The sequence below is a fragment of the Parus major genome, chromosome 5, assembly GCF_001522545.3.
Source record: "Parus major isolate Abel chromosome 5, Parus_major1.1, whole genome shotgun sequence".
In the NCBI taxonomy this organism is placed as follows: domain Eukaryota; kingdom Metazoa; phylum Chordata; class Aves; order Passeriformes; family Paridae; genus Parus; species Parus major.
Window position 1 is genome coordinate 26,454,428 of NC_031774.1, and position 14,926 is coordinate 26,469,353.

Consider the following 14,926-nt stretch of genomic DNA (forward strand, 5'->3'; position numbering starts at 1 on the left):
AAGTAATAATACATATATTATTTTTAGAAACGTCTCTGCATATGTGTAATATTTTCAATTTGAATTTTAACAAGTCATGCAGACTCTGGAGGTAATTAAAAGTATAGGATTTAAAAAGAAAATAAACTATTGCCTCCTGGTGGTTGAATGCATCAGCAGAGGTGCCAAGTACTAGCCACCAACCAAATGAAATAATTTGGAAAAAGATATTAAAACATGAATTTTTCATGAGAATGGCATAATGTTAAACTACACTATCTCCTTCTTAGAAACACTTCTCCCATCTATGGGATTAAATAGGGAGCATTTGGTGCTACCAGTGGTGCTGGTGCTTTTGTGTTGCATCCCAGCTTAGCTGACTGGGAGATGAGTTTTGCTCTCTATGTAGCAGGTGCAAGAGCTTTTCACACTTGCATACCTCTCCCCTAAGTTTCAGTGCTGTGTTTTAACCACAGTGAAGACTTTCTGGTTGTTAGACTATGGAGCTGCTGTAACAATAAAATAACGTGTGCCTCCATAGTCTAGAGGAGAGGTCGTAGGAATTAACTGAGACCCTAAATTCTTAAGTGGTGCCCTGGCACACCTCTCCCAAAGATGGCTGGTGGACAATGTCATCTCTTCTTTTTGTTTCGTACTGGGAATAGATTCTGAATGACGACTGATGACCGTCATTCATTACAGCCACATCAGGTTATCCCCTTTTTAGTACAACTCATTTCTGTGCAGTTACTCCTGACAATGGTTTGTTCAAGTGTTTGGCCATATTTCCTCACATTTCTTTTATTGTGGGGGGGATTTTTCCCTCTAGGATCTTATAGTTGATCAGACAATAGAGAAGGTTTCTTTCTGCGCACCAGACAGGAACTTTGACCGGGCGTTCTCATACATCTGCCGAGATGGCACAACGAGACGCTGGATCTGCCACTGTTTTATGGCTGTGAAGGACACGGTAAGTTCAGTATGGTGTGTGCCCAGCTCTCCCAGCTCTTAGCTAGAAGTAAAGGGCACAAAAATTGAGTACCTGCAATAGTGCAGTATGTTGTGACTCCAGCTAAGATATTACTTAGTCCTTGTAAATTATTTTAATTCTACCTCCCTGTATCTGAAATATTTGCCATCCTTTTGTGGTGCTTTTTCATGGAGAGAAATGCTGCTCGGCCTGTGTGTAGACGGAGTGCAGTCAGCCTCAGATAATCTCCAGCAGAAGGGAACTACTCTTCTAAGAATAGACAGAAAATTTTCTCATCTGAAAATGTTTACAGCCAAAAACTGAAACAGAAATGACAGTTTTTCCAGGAGGAAATCATAGTGAGTAAATACAGACTGGTTATGAATGCAGCATCTTGTATGTGAGTGTTATCTTGAATGAAAAGTCATCTGAATGTTAAGAGATGGAGCTAAACTGAATTAAATTAACATTCTATTTGCTTCTGAGTGACAAAAAAGTTTTGAGTAGGTTTAAAATCAGTTTCTTGCTGTGCAGACTTAGGTAAGTAAGTCATTTAACTCCCTGATCTGACCTTTTCTTCTGTCTGCTATTTGTTGAATCCTGCCTATATTATACAAAGTGCTTGAAACCTCATGTAAATTCACTGTGTGAACTCCTCAGAGCTGCACGTTCAAAGTAGTGGTGCTTGATAATTTATCATTTTTCTTTAAACAATGAAGTCAGAAATTCCCAGTAAACTTACATTGGAGCTGGAACATTTCTGTTTTCCTCTGTGAATAACAGGTCAATTCAGTTACTGGTTATGAGAGATGAGTTGATCTACTGGTAGCAATAGTGCCTCTGATTCAACTGTAGCAGCTGTATCAGCCGGGTTGCTGGACTTCCTCCAACTTGAGTTTCCTTTTTACAGTTATTTTACAGTTACTGGATAGTGGATTCTTTTGACTTGGTGAATAATGGAAGTGCTTTTCATTAGGCACTCCTGAATCTAACTTCTGCATTTGGCCAGGACCATTAAGAGGTGTGGGTAGTCACCACTGTACTTTTAACCTTCACAGGTGCACACAAGGGTAGTGTCTCCTTGAGCCCTCCGTAAACTTTCTCCAAGAACAGCATTTACCTGTGCTTTAGGACTTGGACCTTAAGGCTGCTTCATGACAGTTTTTGTGCACAGATGTATCTAGAGGCAAGGGATCGGTGCAGGCACGTTATGGTGCTGGCATCTTAGTAGCAGTTGAACAAAACAGATCATCCAACAATCTCATTCATTTCAGGGCGGCCTTCTTGAACACGGCTTGTGCATTAGTAGCTGGGAGTCTTTATGTACCAGGTTTAAGGCTGAAATACAATTAAAATAGTTTTCTTTAATGCCTTCATTAGATTTGCCTTGTAAAGGCAGGTTATCAGTTTGTGATGCTTGAAGCACATGTATGTTTCTGTTCAGTCACTGTGTGATGCAATGTTGTCTTGTGCAGGGGGAAAGGTTGAGTCACGCCGTGGGCTGTGCATTTGCAGCATGCCTGGAGCGAAAGCAGAAGCGAGAGAAGGAGTGTGGAGTGACTGCCACCTTTGATGCCAGCAGAACCACATTCACTAGAGAGGGGTCATTCAGGGTCACTACAGCTACTGAACAAGCAGAGAGAGAGGAAATTATGAGACAGATGCCGGATGCTAAAGGTACGGGATGCAATTTAAACAATCATCTGCAGCGAGCAGAACCAGCACCGAGGCCTCTGCGAGGATTGAAGCTTAATGTCCTTACAGCATTCTATCTCTTGAACCTTACTATGTTCATATAATACTCCCAGACTCTTGTCATTTCACAAGATGAAAATTGCTCTCAAATTCACTCAGCATTTCCCCACATCTTCTAGAAAAGGTGCAAGTGGCTTTGTACGTGAAAGCTGCTTCTGCTTTGTTTTGTCAGGCTGCTTTATGGCAGAGAACCCTGTAGGTACCATACTAAAAGGCCTTATTAGAAAATTGTTTAAAAAACAGAACAAGCTTGCCAGACACAAAGTAATCATTTGTGTAGTCTAATGCTTGTGGTAAATGAACCAAAAATGATTTGCATTTTTCTTAGAAAAGAATGTGTTTTGATTTTGATTTTTAAGGCATGTTACAGAGTGTATTTATAGAGCTCTACTGCATGAGGGAAGAACAGATCAATCACAGAGTGCTTTCCAAAAAACATCCAGAATAACCATTCCCTCCCTATAAAACAAACAGGTGTTTGACTATTAATTACATTCAGAATTAGTGACTAACTGATTTGAGAGGAGAGAATGTGTCCTGAAATTAAGTGAAAGTAGAACTTCTTACTCAAGTTTTATTACAAAGCCTGGAGTTATACAGCTAGCAAAAAAACCAAAATATTATAAATACTGTTCATAACCTGCTTCACAGTGAAGTCAGACTTTTGTTTCAGAAGATTCCACAGCAAGTTTTATGCTGCCCTTTATTGCAAAACTTTAATCTTCGTTTTCATCATCCATCTGCTTGTTTCCATACGTTAGTTTTAGAATGTGCTAAATGAAGCTTAAACACAAGGCCTTTGTTACTTGAGGGCATGAGTCAAAGTCTTGACTCAATGAAGGTGTGTGAAATCCTTTCCAAGAAAGACTGATTAGAAAAGTTTCACTTGAATGAGCAGCTGCAACTCATGGGTACTGAAGCTTGCAAGACAACATAATTAGTTCCTCCTACCATTCCAGCTCCTCAGAAATCTCTAGTCTGACTCTTCTCTTTACCAGACTTTTAGTTATTCTGCTGATTTTTCAAAAAAAAAAAGTCAATGCTTTTTCTAAAATATTTGGAAAACAGTACAGGTAAAATGAGAGTTCATACCAGGATAGTGAGGTTTCCTTTTGTCCTTCTGTGTTAATGAGCTGTGCTTGTTGACCCTAAAGCAAATTTATTTATAAGTGAAAGTTTTCCTAGAGGTGGAAAAATCTCCCCATTGCAATTCTAACCATAATTAGAATTAATGACATGATTTAAACAAATCTTGATCCTACATTTCTGCCATTAGGTCTGTCTGACGGGAGCACTGTGGTGCTGTGAAAAGCCCTGCAAAATGAAGCAGCTGACTTTAAGTTGGAGGAGCTTCCACTGCAACTAACTCATGATTATGTAGTAACATTGCAGCTAAATTCAGTACAGAAGTGACACAGGAATTCCTTGCAAATGTGGCTGGTATTAGCAAGGCCTGTCAGCTCAGAGGCTGGATCTGCCTTGCAGCACATTTCCCTCTACCTCTAATGTATTTCCTGGAGGAGCTGGGAGCTGCAGCCCAACCTGTTAAGTGCTGCTGCTACCTTTGGCCTGCTAAAGCTTGTGCAGTGTGTTTGGCTGCTGCTGCTGATTCTGCAGGGCTGGGAGGGTGGCTTTTAAAAGAGGGTCCTGGAGCTGCGTTCTATTCCCTGCTGCTGCTAAGCTGTGCTGCCCAAAGTCACTTAATGCAGTTGGTAATTTTATTTTGTCCGTGGTTCTGTGTGAGGCAAAGTAAAGGTCTCAAATGCACAATACGTTTTTTGGTCTTAGCCATAAATGAATTGCAAGTATTTCCAGAGCTGGGATCCCAGGAACAGCTAGAAGGAATACATATATGAGGCCATCCTTTCTAGGAAGTGGCTTGTCTTGGAAAGCTGTGGGGCTTGGGTGTGTATCAGGTGACGTGGTGAAGACAGTGAAGGTGTACAGAAATTATGTTTCTGCTGTGCTATTAGAAACTCATTTGCAAGAGTACTAGTTATGCAAATTCCTGCAATTTCTCTTTTCAAAACAAATGGGAATACAGGTAGGCAGCTGAACAGTACTTTGCTTTACTCTTCTAACCTCACCGTGTTTCCTCCAGCAGTTGAAACAGAAGTGAAAACAGTAGCACCAGGTGCTGCACCAAACAATACTGCCCCCTCTTCTGGCTCACCAACCTCTCCTACTGCTGAAGTTGCTGCCTCTCTGGATAAAGAAATGAGCAACCCCCACGCTATCCCACGGCGGCACGCCCCTATAGAGCAGCTTGCCAGGCAAGGGTCTTTCAGGGGCTTCCCTGCCCTGAGCCAAAAGATGTCTCCTTTTAAACGCCAGTTGTCTTTGCGAATAAATGAGCTGCCTTCAACAGTGCAAAGGAAGACTGATTTCCCCATGAAAAACTCAGGTAAAACCAAATGGGTCCAGTGAAATATTGCCTTAAATTGTCTCTTCTTCCTTTCTTTCCTCTGTGGCTTCAAGCAATTCCTTATTTTCTAGTAAATCCTCCTTCCTGCCTCATGTAGATCATTTATCATGAGCAAACATCACCGTGTCAGAGAATTTCTGTTTTGGGAACAGGCAAGAATTTCAAATGTGGGGTCACATGCAGAAGACAGTTCTAATTGCAATCTGAAGTACTGGAGCACAGCTTGAAGTGTTCCAGGAATGGGTGTTGGTGAATTAGTAGGTTTTGGCTCTTCCCTCTGAGTCACTGAACCAGTTCTTCCACTTATTGTCAGGGCATCCTGAGACACAGATGCCTTCAAGGCCTTAACCACTTGTCTTGGGATCATGTGATGCTCTTCTGCAGTCTGTCCTTCTGCCTGTCTGAATTCTTTTTGTGAGCAATGAAATTGCTTTTCACATTGCATTAAGAGAACGTAGCTGTTCAGGTGGTACAGCTGGCTGTATCAGTATTACGTGGTATGGTTTTCACATGATGCTAGTGGGGTTTTCTAAGAGTCATCCCAACATAAACTCCTGGTGTGCTCATTACCTTGCATAATGTCCTTGAGTTCCCTTAGCTAGGTGTTACCCTTCAGGCCAGCTGTACTCTCACTTGGCAACGGAGCTGGTTTTAGGATTCTAAGCTTTGAAGTAAAAATTACTGTGGCAAACCCAACAAAAACACCTAGTCTGACTTGTTTCATAACCCTTGTTTAGTGACCTGTGCTTTAAGACCAGCACTGAGCCAATCAGTTTTATGGTGATAGTGCACTGCTCAGTAGTGATAGTCACTGAGCACACCACAATCTAATTTTCATGATTCAGAACATTTCTGATGCATGTTCCCATATATGCCACTGCCAGTGCTGCTTACTGTCCCACTGCATGCACTGTTTTGGAATATCCCTCAAAGAGTCCATTTTTGGGCATGCCTCCCCCTGAATTTTAGATCTGGTGCATGTTGTGTGCAGACATTTTATGTTTCTTACACTATTTTGTGCTTGATTATGCCTGCTCATGTCAGTTCTGTGCAATGACGAACTGATGATTGGTACTTTTGGAAAACACTGCCATTAGTAATAATGAGAACATCTGGTTAGCTGGCAGCTTTACTCCAGATGTTACATTATCCACATGAATACTGATGCTTCGTTTAAAACTGAGCATCCATTTTATCTGAGCGTTCAGCTTTTGCTTTTATGATTTTAGCACAGGAGCTGGGGATTTCAGCTACCACTGAACTGCAACAATCAACAGTAACTCTAGACCAAACTTGCCACTGTGCATTGCTGTCAGTACATTAAAAGTTCACCTAGTTACTGTACAAGTATATTGTTGGAACACTTAAATCTATCCTAAGTCTTTTCATTTCGCAGAAATGCCAAATCTTAGAGCCAAACCCTTGAGAAGTTTAGCACTTTAATACTGAAAGATTTAGATCTCTACTTCAACTGTAGAAAACCCTTTTTCTTTTCTAATACAAGCATCCTTTAAATCTGGAACAGCGATCTCCTTGCCCTCTTGACTTAATCACAAAATACATTAATGTGGTGTTCTATTTCAGGCCAGATCCTCAACACTAATGTAAAAAAAACAAGCTGCAAATCATGCAAATCAGTAGCAAGAACATGTAGGACGCAAGGGAACTAATTATATTTCAATTTCACATTGGTAGTTGTAAATTGTTTCTGTATCCTTTAAGCTTTCAATTTAATGAATTCTGTTTACATTTTAGTCCCAGAGGTAGAAGGGGAAACAGACAGCATTAGTGCCCTGTGCTCTCAGATCACCAGTGCTTTCAGCACGCCATCAGAAGATCCTTTCTCTTCGGCCCCCATGACAAAACCAGTGACAGTAGTTGCACCACAGTCTCCTGCCTTTCAAGGTTTGTGATTTCTTTGGGTGCTGGATGAGGCTTGAATGCACATAATGTTGCTTTCCAGTAACACATGGTCTTAATTTCTTGTGCAAGTCCTGTTACCAGTATTTTGGGTGAATGCATCCTGCTTTATTCATCTTGTCTGTTTAATTTTTCTGTGGTTTTGTTTTTTAACAATAAGTTCATGCACCTACCACACGATAGTTACCTATAAAAGGGACAGGCTTTGAGGTAATGGCTATTTTATCATTCTGCCTCCTGAGCTGCATAGGAGTGGGTCATAGGAACCAAATCTCACAAGGGAAGGGATTGCGTGCCACCACAATTACTGGTTTTTTACACAAATTCTTAGATAAGGTGTGGAAAAATGCCAGCTATAGAACTCATAGCAACCATTAGTATTCATTTCACTGCTATAGTGAAAAATATATATATAATGAAAAACCTTTATAGAAGTTGTGTGAAAAAAGAACCTCTCCATGTTAAATGTAGTTATTGTTACTTTGTATCTACAAAGTTCTTCTTTTGAATCTAAAATTAACTGTACAATAACTACTGGTGAGCCATATCTCTTCCTTGTAGAAACAAATTTAACTTCAATCAGTCATCAGAACTCAAGGCCTCCTACAGGATGTCAAAATCCACCATCCCATGATTCTCTTAACAAGTGTTGGCTTGGTGAAATGAAATTTACTACCTTTTATTGACTGTCAGTCCAGTTTGGCTAATTACACAAACTCCTGTCATGTGGAAGTGTCTAAAAGTGTTGTGTGTTGATAGGTATGACCTGGCCCACTAATACTCCAGTCACGTGCATGCCTTGCATGAATTAATCGCACTGATGTTGTCTGCTCCCATTTTAGTTAATGGCACTGCCTCTGCCTTCTGTGTGCTTGCTGCTAAACCATCCCAAGCTGCTGTAGTGTCCACAGCTATGCCAGTTCGTGAAACCAATCCTTGGGCTCATGCTCCTGCTGCTAATACTGGAGCTGCAGCCATGGTCGCTGGTAAGATTGGAAGCAGATCTGGTGCATTGCTGTAAGAACTTGGATCCAAAGCATAATTGAGCCCCTGAGACAATTGTCAGTGCCACTTAATGGCAAGTGGAAGGAACAGGAACAAAAGCCGGAAGTAGTAGCATTTTGCACGAGTGGATGGAGGGAAGCGATGAACTTGCTGGTTCTAGGTCTATAACCTGGACTGATTCTTATTTTGGCAGCATTTTATAAAATCAGTGCTTAAAAAGGAAGTAATGAAGTTGTATGCGAGTTTGTGTGTATAAAAGGGAAAGAATCTGTGTGTACCCAAAATAATTTTTGTGTGTTCTTTTCACTGATGTACAGAAGGAGGGATTAAGTTGGTTGCTTAAAGGCTCAGGGGTCCATTTCTTCTGTTTAGTAAGTCTGGCCTGTCCCTCCAGGCCTTGTCTGCACTGTGTAAGGTGAAATGGCTGTCAGCCATGTGGGCACATGTGCTAGAGGCTGCAGTTTGAGTTACTTCATTTCATGGTGTAAGCGCCACTCCACGGGAGAAACTTCGCTAGTGAAAGAGTAGTAGGCCTTGCTTGGCCTTGTAAGAGTTCCAAACTTTGTCTTTAGAACAGTTTCTTAGACCTTTAATGTTCCAAGTCCAACCATCCTGAGCTGTGCATTCAGAAGCTGATACTCCCCAGGTAGGGGGGATTAGCGATTATGGACTAGACCATTGCCACCAAGTCATGAGTGCAGGCACCAACTTTCCTGTGTATCCTAGAGTCTTAGATGTCTGCTATGAAGAAAAAAAACCCCATAAATCTGCACTTTAGTGAAGAATCTCTTACCTACCTCATCTTGACACGTGTCTTCCTAGAACGGAACAGTGGATGCATAAAGATGCTTCCAGTGGTGGGAGCATCTTTCAGTCATGGTGGGAGGAGGCCTGTGTGATCTTGTGTACGCCCTCCAGTCTTTCTAACCAGTAAAGGATGAGGAGTGGAAACATTAGTGACTTGCCCATGCTTTCCTTCCCAGGCACTGAATGGAGCAGCACCTCCTCAGGTGCAGCCTCACCAAGTCTCTTCCAAGGAAATCACAGACGTACTCCCTCAGAAGCAGACCGCTGGTTGGAAGAGGTCTCAAAGACTGTCAGAGCCCAACAGCAGCCAACCTCAGCCCCACAACCCCAGCCACTGCTCCAGCCTCCTCCAGCAGCTCCAGCCTCCCAGTCAGCACCAACCTTCCCAGTCAGCACCTTCATCGCGCCTCAGCCTGTGCCGGTGGGCGTGGTACCGCCCATGCAGCCGCCATTTATTCCAGCTCAGCCCTATGCTGTAGCAAACGGGATGACCTATGCAGCCCCAAGCGTCCCTGTGGTCGGGATCACACCTTCCCAGATGGTGGCCAACGTCTTTGGTACCGCCAGCCACACTCCAGCGGCCCACCCGCATCAGTCGCCCAGCCTGGTGAAGCAGCAGCCGGTCCCTCAGTACGACAGCAGCAGCAGCAGCGCCACTGCCAGCCCCTTCTTCCACCCGCCCGCGCAGCACAACGGCTCCGCCGCCTTCAACGGCGTGGAGGGGGGCAAATGGGCCGCCGAGGACAAGCATCCGCAGCCCCCCGCGCCCGCCCCGCAGGTCGACCCCTTCGAGGCGCAGTGGGCGGCTCTGGAGGGCAAGGCAAAGCAGCGCACCAACCCCTCCCCCACCAACCCCTTCTCCAGCGACCTGCAGAAGACATTCGAGATCGAACTCTAAGCGCTGCTGTGGGGGCGGATAAATTGTACATTAGGATAGAGGGATAAAGGGAGCAGAGGGGACTGTTTCTGATCGGTTTGCTTTGATAATCCCAAAGGTCCCTTCAGACAAAAATGGGTTAGAAAGAGGGAGCGATTACGGGGAGGATGGAAACACACGGAGAATTTAATGTGCAGTTCTTAAAAGGAATCCTGGAGCCACCCCAGTCTGCATTCCCTCCTCTCTCGGAAAGCTGCAAGTCAAATGGAGCAACAAAAAGCACCCAGTCCCAAAGCCTGTTCTGCAGAAACATCAATCATCTCACAGAAAGGAAGGCAGATGTTTGTACCTGTGTCCTCCTGATACCCTGCAAGCCCTGGATGTTCCCCCTCAGGGAAAAATTGGGTAGGGTGGGGGGTGGATATGGGTGGGACGTTGTCACCTTAGCAAAAAGCTAGGTTTGTGGAAAAAGTTGAGCTTCCATTTTGAGTAACAAAGTGAATATTATATGTAAAGAATAAAGTAAAGCCAAAATCTTTATTTTTATGCATTTAGAATATTTTAAATAGTTGGATATTAAAAGCTGTATGAGTTGTAAGTAATCTTGCCAAAGGTTAAAAAAAAAGGGGCTTGGATGTAAGAAATTGTACATAAGATTGATTTATCGCTGATTCTTATAGTAAGTAATATTGGGGGGGTGGAAAAAGGGGCTCTAGCTTGTTCTTGTATCTGTTCATTGTAAGTAGCATATTGCAACAACAATCACAACCAATAAGTCATTATATCGTAGTTTTAAATAAAGAAAATTAAAGAACAGTATTGTCATGGTTTGAAAACCATGGGGAAAATTTACTGTTTTTTATTGGAATCAATCTACATATTCTATATAGTATGGATTTTCTTTTCCTTTCATATATTGCTGCAGTTTCTTTGTCTTAATCTATTGGTTCTAACACTACTGTGACAACTTACTGTCATCATATCTACATCCCGGGGCTGCCTGGGAAACCATTTTATGTTTGTCTGTCAATAGTTCTTAGAGGTTTTTAACTTTGGTTTTATTTTTTCCCACTGATTTGTGAAACCTTGTGGTTAAGGCTGCAGCTGGTCCAGGTTCTGCCTCTGGTGACTTGTGAAAACCATCTCATTTTAACTTTACTTTTAAACTTTGGCCTTACAAGCAAATGTAAGTTATATATATTTGTACTGATGATTTATAATCTGCTTTAACAGAAATAAATGTTGGTGGTAGAAGCACTGTCTGTGAGAGATTTATTTCGTACCCTAACTCAGTTTTCAGCATTTGCCCTTCTGGGTGTCTTTCTGTCTTGTAAGGTGAATGTGGATGAGCACTGCTTGCCAACCTAGCAGCTTAAGAATAGTATCTTAACACCTCTCATTTTCTACAACCTGTTAGGATGCGTTGAACTTTAAAACTCAATTTCAAAATATCCTTGTGACGCATTAAACACTTAAAGCTCTAAAATAGAGACCTTTAATGAAAACATCAAATTCTGGATTTGCATGGCTGTATTTTCTATCATTGAATATTTACAGAGAGACAAAAGATGAGGACAGTAACATTAACAAGTAATGGCAAAAAGAAAAACTCTGTCTTTTCCCTACTCTTAAAAAGAGCCATATGAGATGATGTGATGTATTTTCACCTCTTTTGTGTTCTTCCAGTGAGCTGATATCTCTACCCTGTTAAGTGTGACTGGTTCTTACTCCATTCTTACGGGCACCACGTCAGTTTAGACAAAAGGAAACAAGTCAGACTCCATAACCTGAAGGGGAAGAAACGCTCCCTTTGTTGGCCCTTGGATTTGAGCTTGCCAACAGTTTCCATTTCCAGGCGAGTCCAGTGAGTCTTACAGTGACAGTCTAGAAAACTACAGCTTTTGACATGACAGATTTTTACCTGTGTTCAGTATGGTAAGATTAGTAATGCAAACATTCCCTGTGGAATCAAGTTGGTGTCAATGCTTTTTTTCAGCTTTCAAAAAGCAAACAAGTATTTCTAGGCATTTACAGTAGGAAAGCAAGCAGTTAGTTTGTATCTTTCACAGTAAGGGCCCCAAGATCAAGCTGAAAATAGCCCAGTATAGCTACACCCTTCTCCTGCCCTGGAGATAAGCACTTCCTACAACCCATTGTTTAGGGAAGAAAACTAACATCTTGATTCTCACATAAAAAAAAAGCAAACCTTGAGAAGATGATTAAGTGGTACTACAGAGAGGGAGAAGCTGATCTTGTCAGAAGAAATGTAAAGATCCTTTAGTTGAGTTGATGGCATGGATTTACAGCAGGGAGCTGCATGCCTGTCAATCCCAGCCTTACTGCCATGGTTGTGCATGAAAAGGAGGTCAACATAAACTCTCCACCAACCAAAGCACTTCCAATGTTAAAGTCCAGCCCATCAGCAGGTAGGGAGAGGGCTGTTACAGCCCTCAGAAGTCTGGAGAAACCACTTTCTGGTCCCATCTCATGTAACTATAGAGCTTAAATGCCAGCTGACTACACAGAATATTTACATACTCTAAAAATAGTGCCTCTGACATCTTAGAAAGGGATTTTACAGAACTGGCTACTTATTCTGGGACAAAACGGTCTGATACATCCACTTCTAACCATGCTCCTGAGCAAACCCTGACTACACTTTGATGCCACACATGGAACGGAGAGGGCTTCAAAATGACTGGAATTTACAGACTCTCTGGTCTCAAAAGGCAAAAATCATAGCAAATACTAAAGTGGTAATATATCCTATACACGCACTCAGAGAAATCTAAGATGCTGGTCTGAGATGTTAAATGGAAAAATGTACAAACAAGTCGATGTTTTCAGGACCATCTCATTGTTCTTAAATATCCAATGATTTCCAGTTCAAACCTTATACTGTGATGCCTGCCCTGCATTCCAGCAGAGGAAATTTTCCCTAATCAAATTAAAGGGTCATAAATGCAAAATAAGTATTTTTGTCTTTCCTAGCAACCAGAATCTCTCAGAACACAGAAGGACAAAGCCCCAGATAGCTGTGACTGTCACCTGTTGGTCCTGTACTGGGTTGCTTGTAGACTTTCTCATTTGTTCACATGCTAGAGCAGTGTGTCCAGCCCTGAACCGTACCTGTGCTGATGAGGGTGCAGTCAGTAGGTCAGGGATTTTTTATTTTTAGGTCCATGTGAACTGATTTACTGGGTTCAGAGTACAAACCAACTCCAGGCTGTCAACCCTGGCAATTTACACCTATGTTTTGCCGCTGCCCTGACTGGAGGACTTCAGGACTAAAGGAGAGGAGAGTGGTATGAGCACAGTCCTGAATTAGCTGCATTTCTTAAAAGCCTTAAAGTAATGCAAGTAGAAGACAAAAGTAAAAAAAACCCTAATCCTCCATCCCCCCAGCCAAAATACCAACATTACACACCAGCTTATAGCTACATCTATGCAAATAATACACGGGTAATGTTGCTAATAATTGTGATCAACCCATCCAAGTCTAGAATGAAGAAGGGGACTGTCAGGGTCGATGCTAGGATAGAACAGTAGTGTGGAGGCTGTAAAAGAATCCTTTTGCTCAAAAGTAATTCTGTTTTGAGATACTGAAGATACCTAAGTGCCTTTCCTGGCCCTTAACATGATATAATCATGATAAAATCTCACCTCCCCACCCCTAATGCCTGAGATTTCAGAGCCCCAGATACATGCTTGCTTCCCACTCCATGTTGGTCTTGAAATGAAGGATCCTTTTCAGGTACAGCTGCTCTGCATCTGGAAGTCCTACCTTGTTAGCCTGTAGCAGCAGGCATTAGCCCAGGCCACATGCAGAGCCACACTTTCCTGGTTTAACTGAGACTAGATCCTCGGGAGGTTTATTCTGGCAAGTGAAATGCCCATACACACATATTTCTATGTGTTTATTATTACCCCCTGCCCAAACTCAGCACACTTCTGGCTCAGGGGAAAAAGATTACCTGCTGAGCTGCTGTTTAAACTGCAGCATCTCAGAACAGGTAACAGTGTCGGTATATTCATCTAAAGTACCCCCAGCTTACAGGAAGGGCTAAAAGTAGTTTTTTATTTTGTCTTAACCTTTCTGTGAAGCATTGCTTCTGCATTTCACTCCAAAGCTGATCGCAGTCATGTAGAAATCAAGCTGACCCCACTAGAAATTTGTCCAAGCTGGAATAAAACAGCTACAGTAACATGACATTACAGCTGCATCCCGAGAGCCAGTAATCTCCTAGGACCTGAACACTAATTCTGAATGCATCAAGCTGTTTCTTGTGGCCAGAGTCCTTTGCATTTAGATGGAAAGTGCTCCCCAGGAGCACTTGTTCAGCAATGCTCATTGGAGGAACAAATGTTCATGGCTCATTAGTGCTTTGGTTGGAATGATTCAGGCCCATCTTCAAACACTTCAGAGATTATGTTTTTAAGAGCACTTCTCTCTTGCTTGTATGAAGAATTGGTCTCTCCCTCTTTCATGCTGGTCATCTGCCTTCTCTAGTCACATCATCCTTACATCCCTCCTATCATCTGGTTTCTGTGAATGACAGCAACTACCCTTAAGAGATGGGTTAGGTACAGCAAGGCATACAGGGGGAAAAGGAGTTTACAATAAACCTGAGGGTGGCGGGTCTCCCACCTTTGAGCATTTACACCCACTACATGCTGTTCAATTCACCCTCTTGAGCTTTCCAGCAGAGCAGAGTTCCTAGAACTGTTCCATGCAGTAGAAGGACAGCGTTGACACCTCCAGTCTTGTCATCGGTCACCGTGGGGGTGGCCGTCACCCGCGGGGGTGCGGGGCACTGCCCTGGGGACGCTGGCGAGCGCAGCTGGCGCAGCAGAAGCTGGAATAATACTCGTTACTGCAGAGCTGGGCCTGCAGGATCAGGTCACAGTTGGCAAGGTGGGGTTGGTCCACACACTCTCTGCTCAGATCCACAACGTGACTCACGGTAGCTGCAGCCAAGCAAAGGGTGAACCAGCTGTAAATGTATCCTCAGATTGCTATTCCTTCCCAAAAGACAGCACGTTACTGCTTCCTCCACCCCACCAGTTCTAAATTTAGTCCAACATCAAGAAGGAAATGATGAGTTTCAAGATGAAACAGACACCTCTGGTTAGATACAGGAGGAAAATGTAGTTTCCAGGGAGAGGAGAGACTACTCTACTAATCCTC

General features: G+C 42.7%; 2 protein-coding genes across 18 annotated transcripts in view; one reads left to right on the forward strand and one right to left on the reverse strand.

The window, feature by feature from the left end:
- Positions 1-10,992, forward strand: part of NUMB (NUMB endocytic adaptor protein) — a 92,210-nt gene extending 81,218 nt beyond the window's left edge. For 7 of the 15 annotated variants that reach the window (XM_015629880.1, XM_015629884.1, XM_015629886.1 and 4 more), the window contains 6 exons: positions 809-949; positions 2,425-2,626; positions 4,806-5,108; positions 6,885-7,034; positions 7,892-8,035; positions 9,038-10,992. In XM_015629880.1, coding sequence (XP_015485366.1) covers positions 809-949; positions 2,425-2,626; positions 4,806-5,108; positions 6,885-7,034; positions 7,892-8,035; positions 9,038-9,759 — 1,662 coding nt within the window. In that variant the 3' untranslated portion in view covers positions 9,760-10,992. The remainder of the gene's footprint in view (positions 1-808; positions 950-2,424; positions 2,627-4,805; positions 5,109-6,884; positions 7,035-7,891; positions 8,036-9,037) is intronic. The other 8 variants (XM_015629888.1, XM_015629890.1, XM_015629892.1 and 5 more) reach the window with 4 other exon arrangements.
- Positions 10,993-11,210: 218 nt separating this feature from the next.
- Positions 11,211-14,926, reverse strand: part of PAPLN (papilin, proteoglycan like sulfated glycoprotein) — a 51,771-nt gene continuing 48,055 nt past the window's right edge. For all 3 annotated transcript variants that reach the window (XM_033515002.1, XM_033515004.1, XM_033515003.1), the window contains one exon: positions 11,211-14,706. In XM_033515002.1, coding sequence (XP_033370893.1) covers positions 14,531-14,706 — 176 coding nt within the window. In that variant the 3' untranslated portion in view covers positions 11,211-14,530. The remainder of the gene's footprint in view (positions 14,707-14,926) is intronic.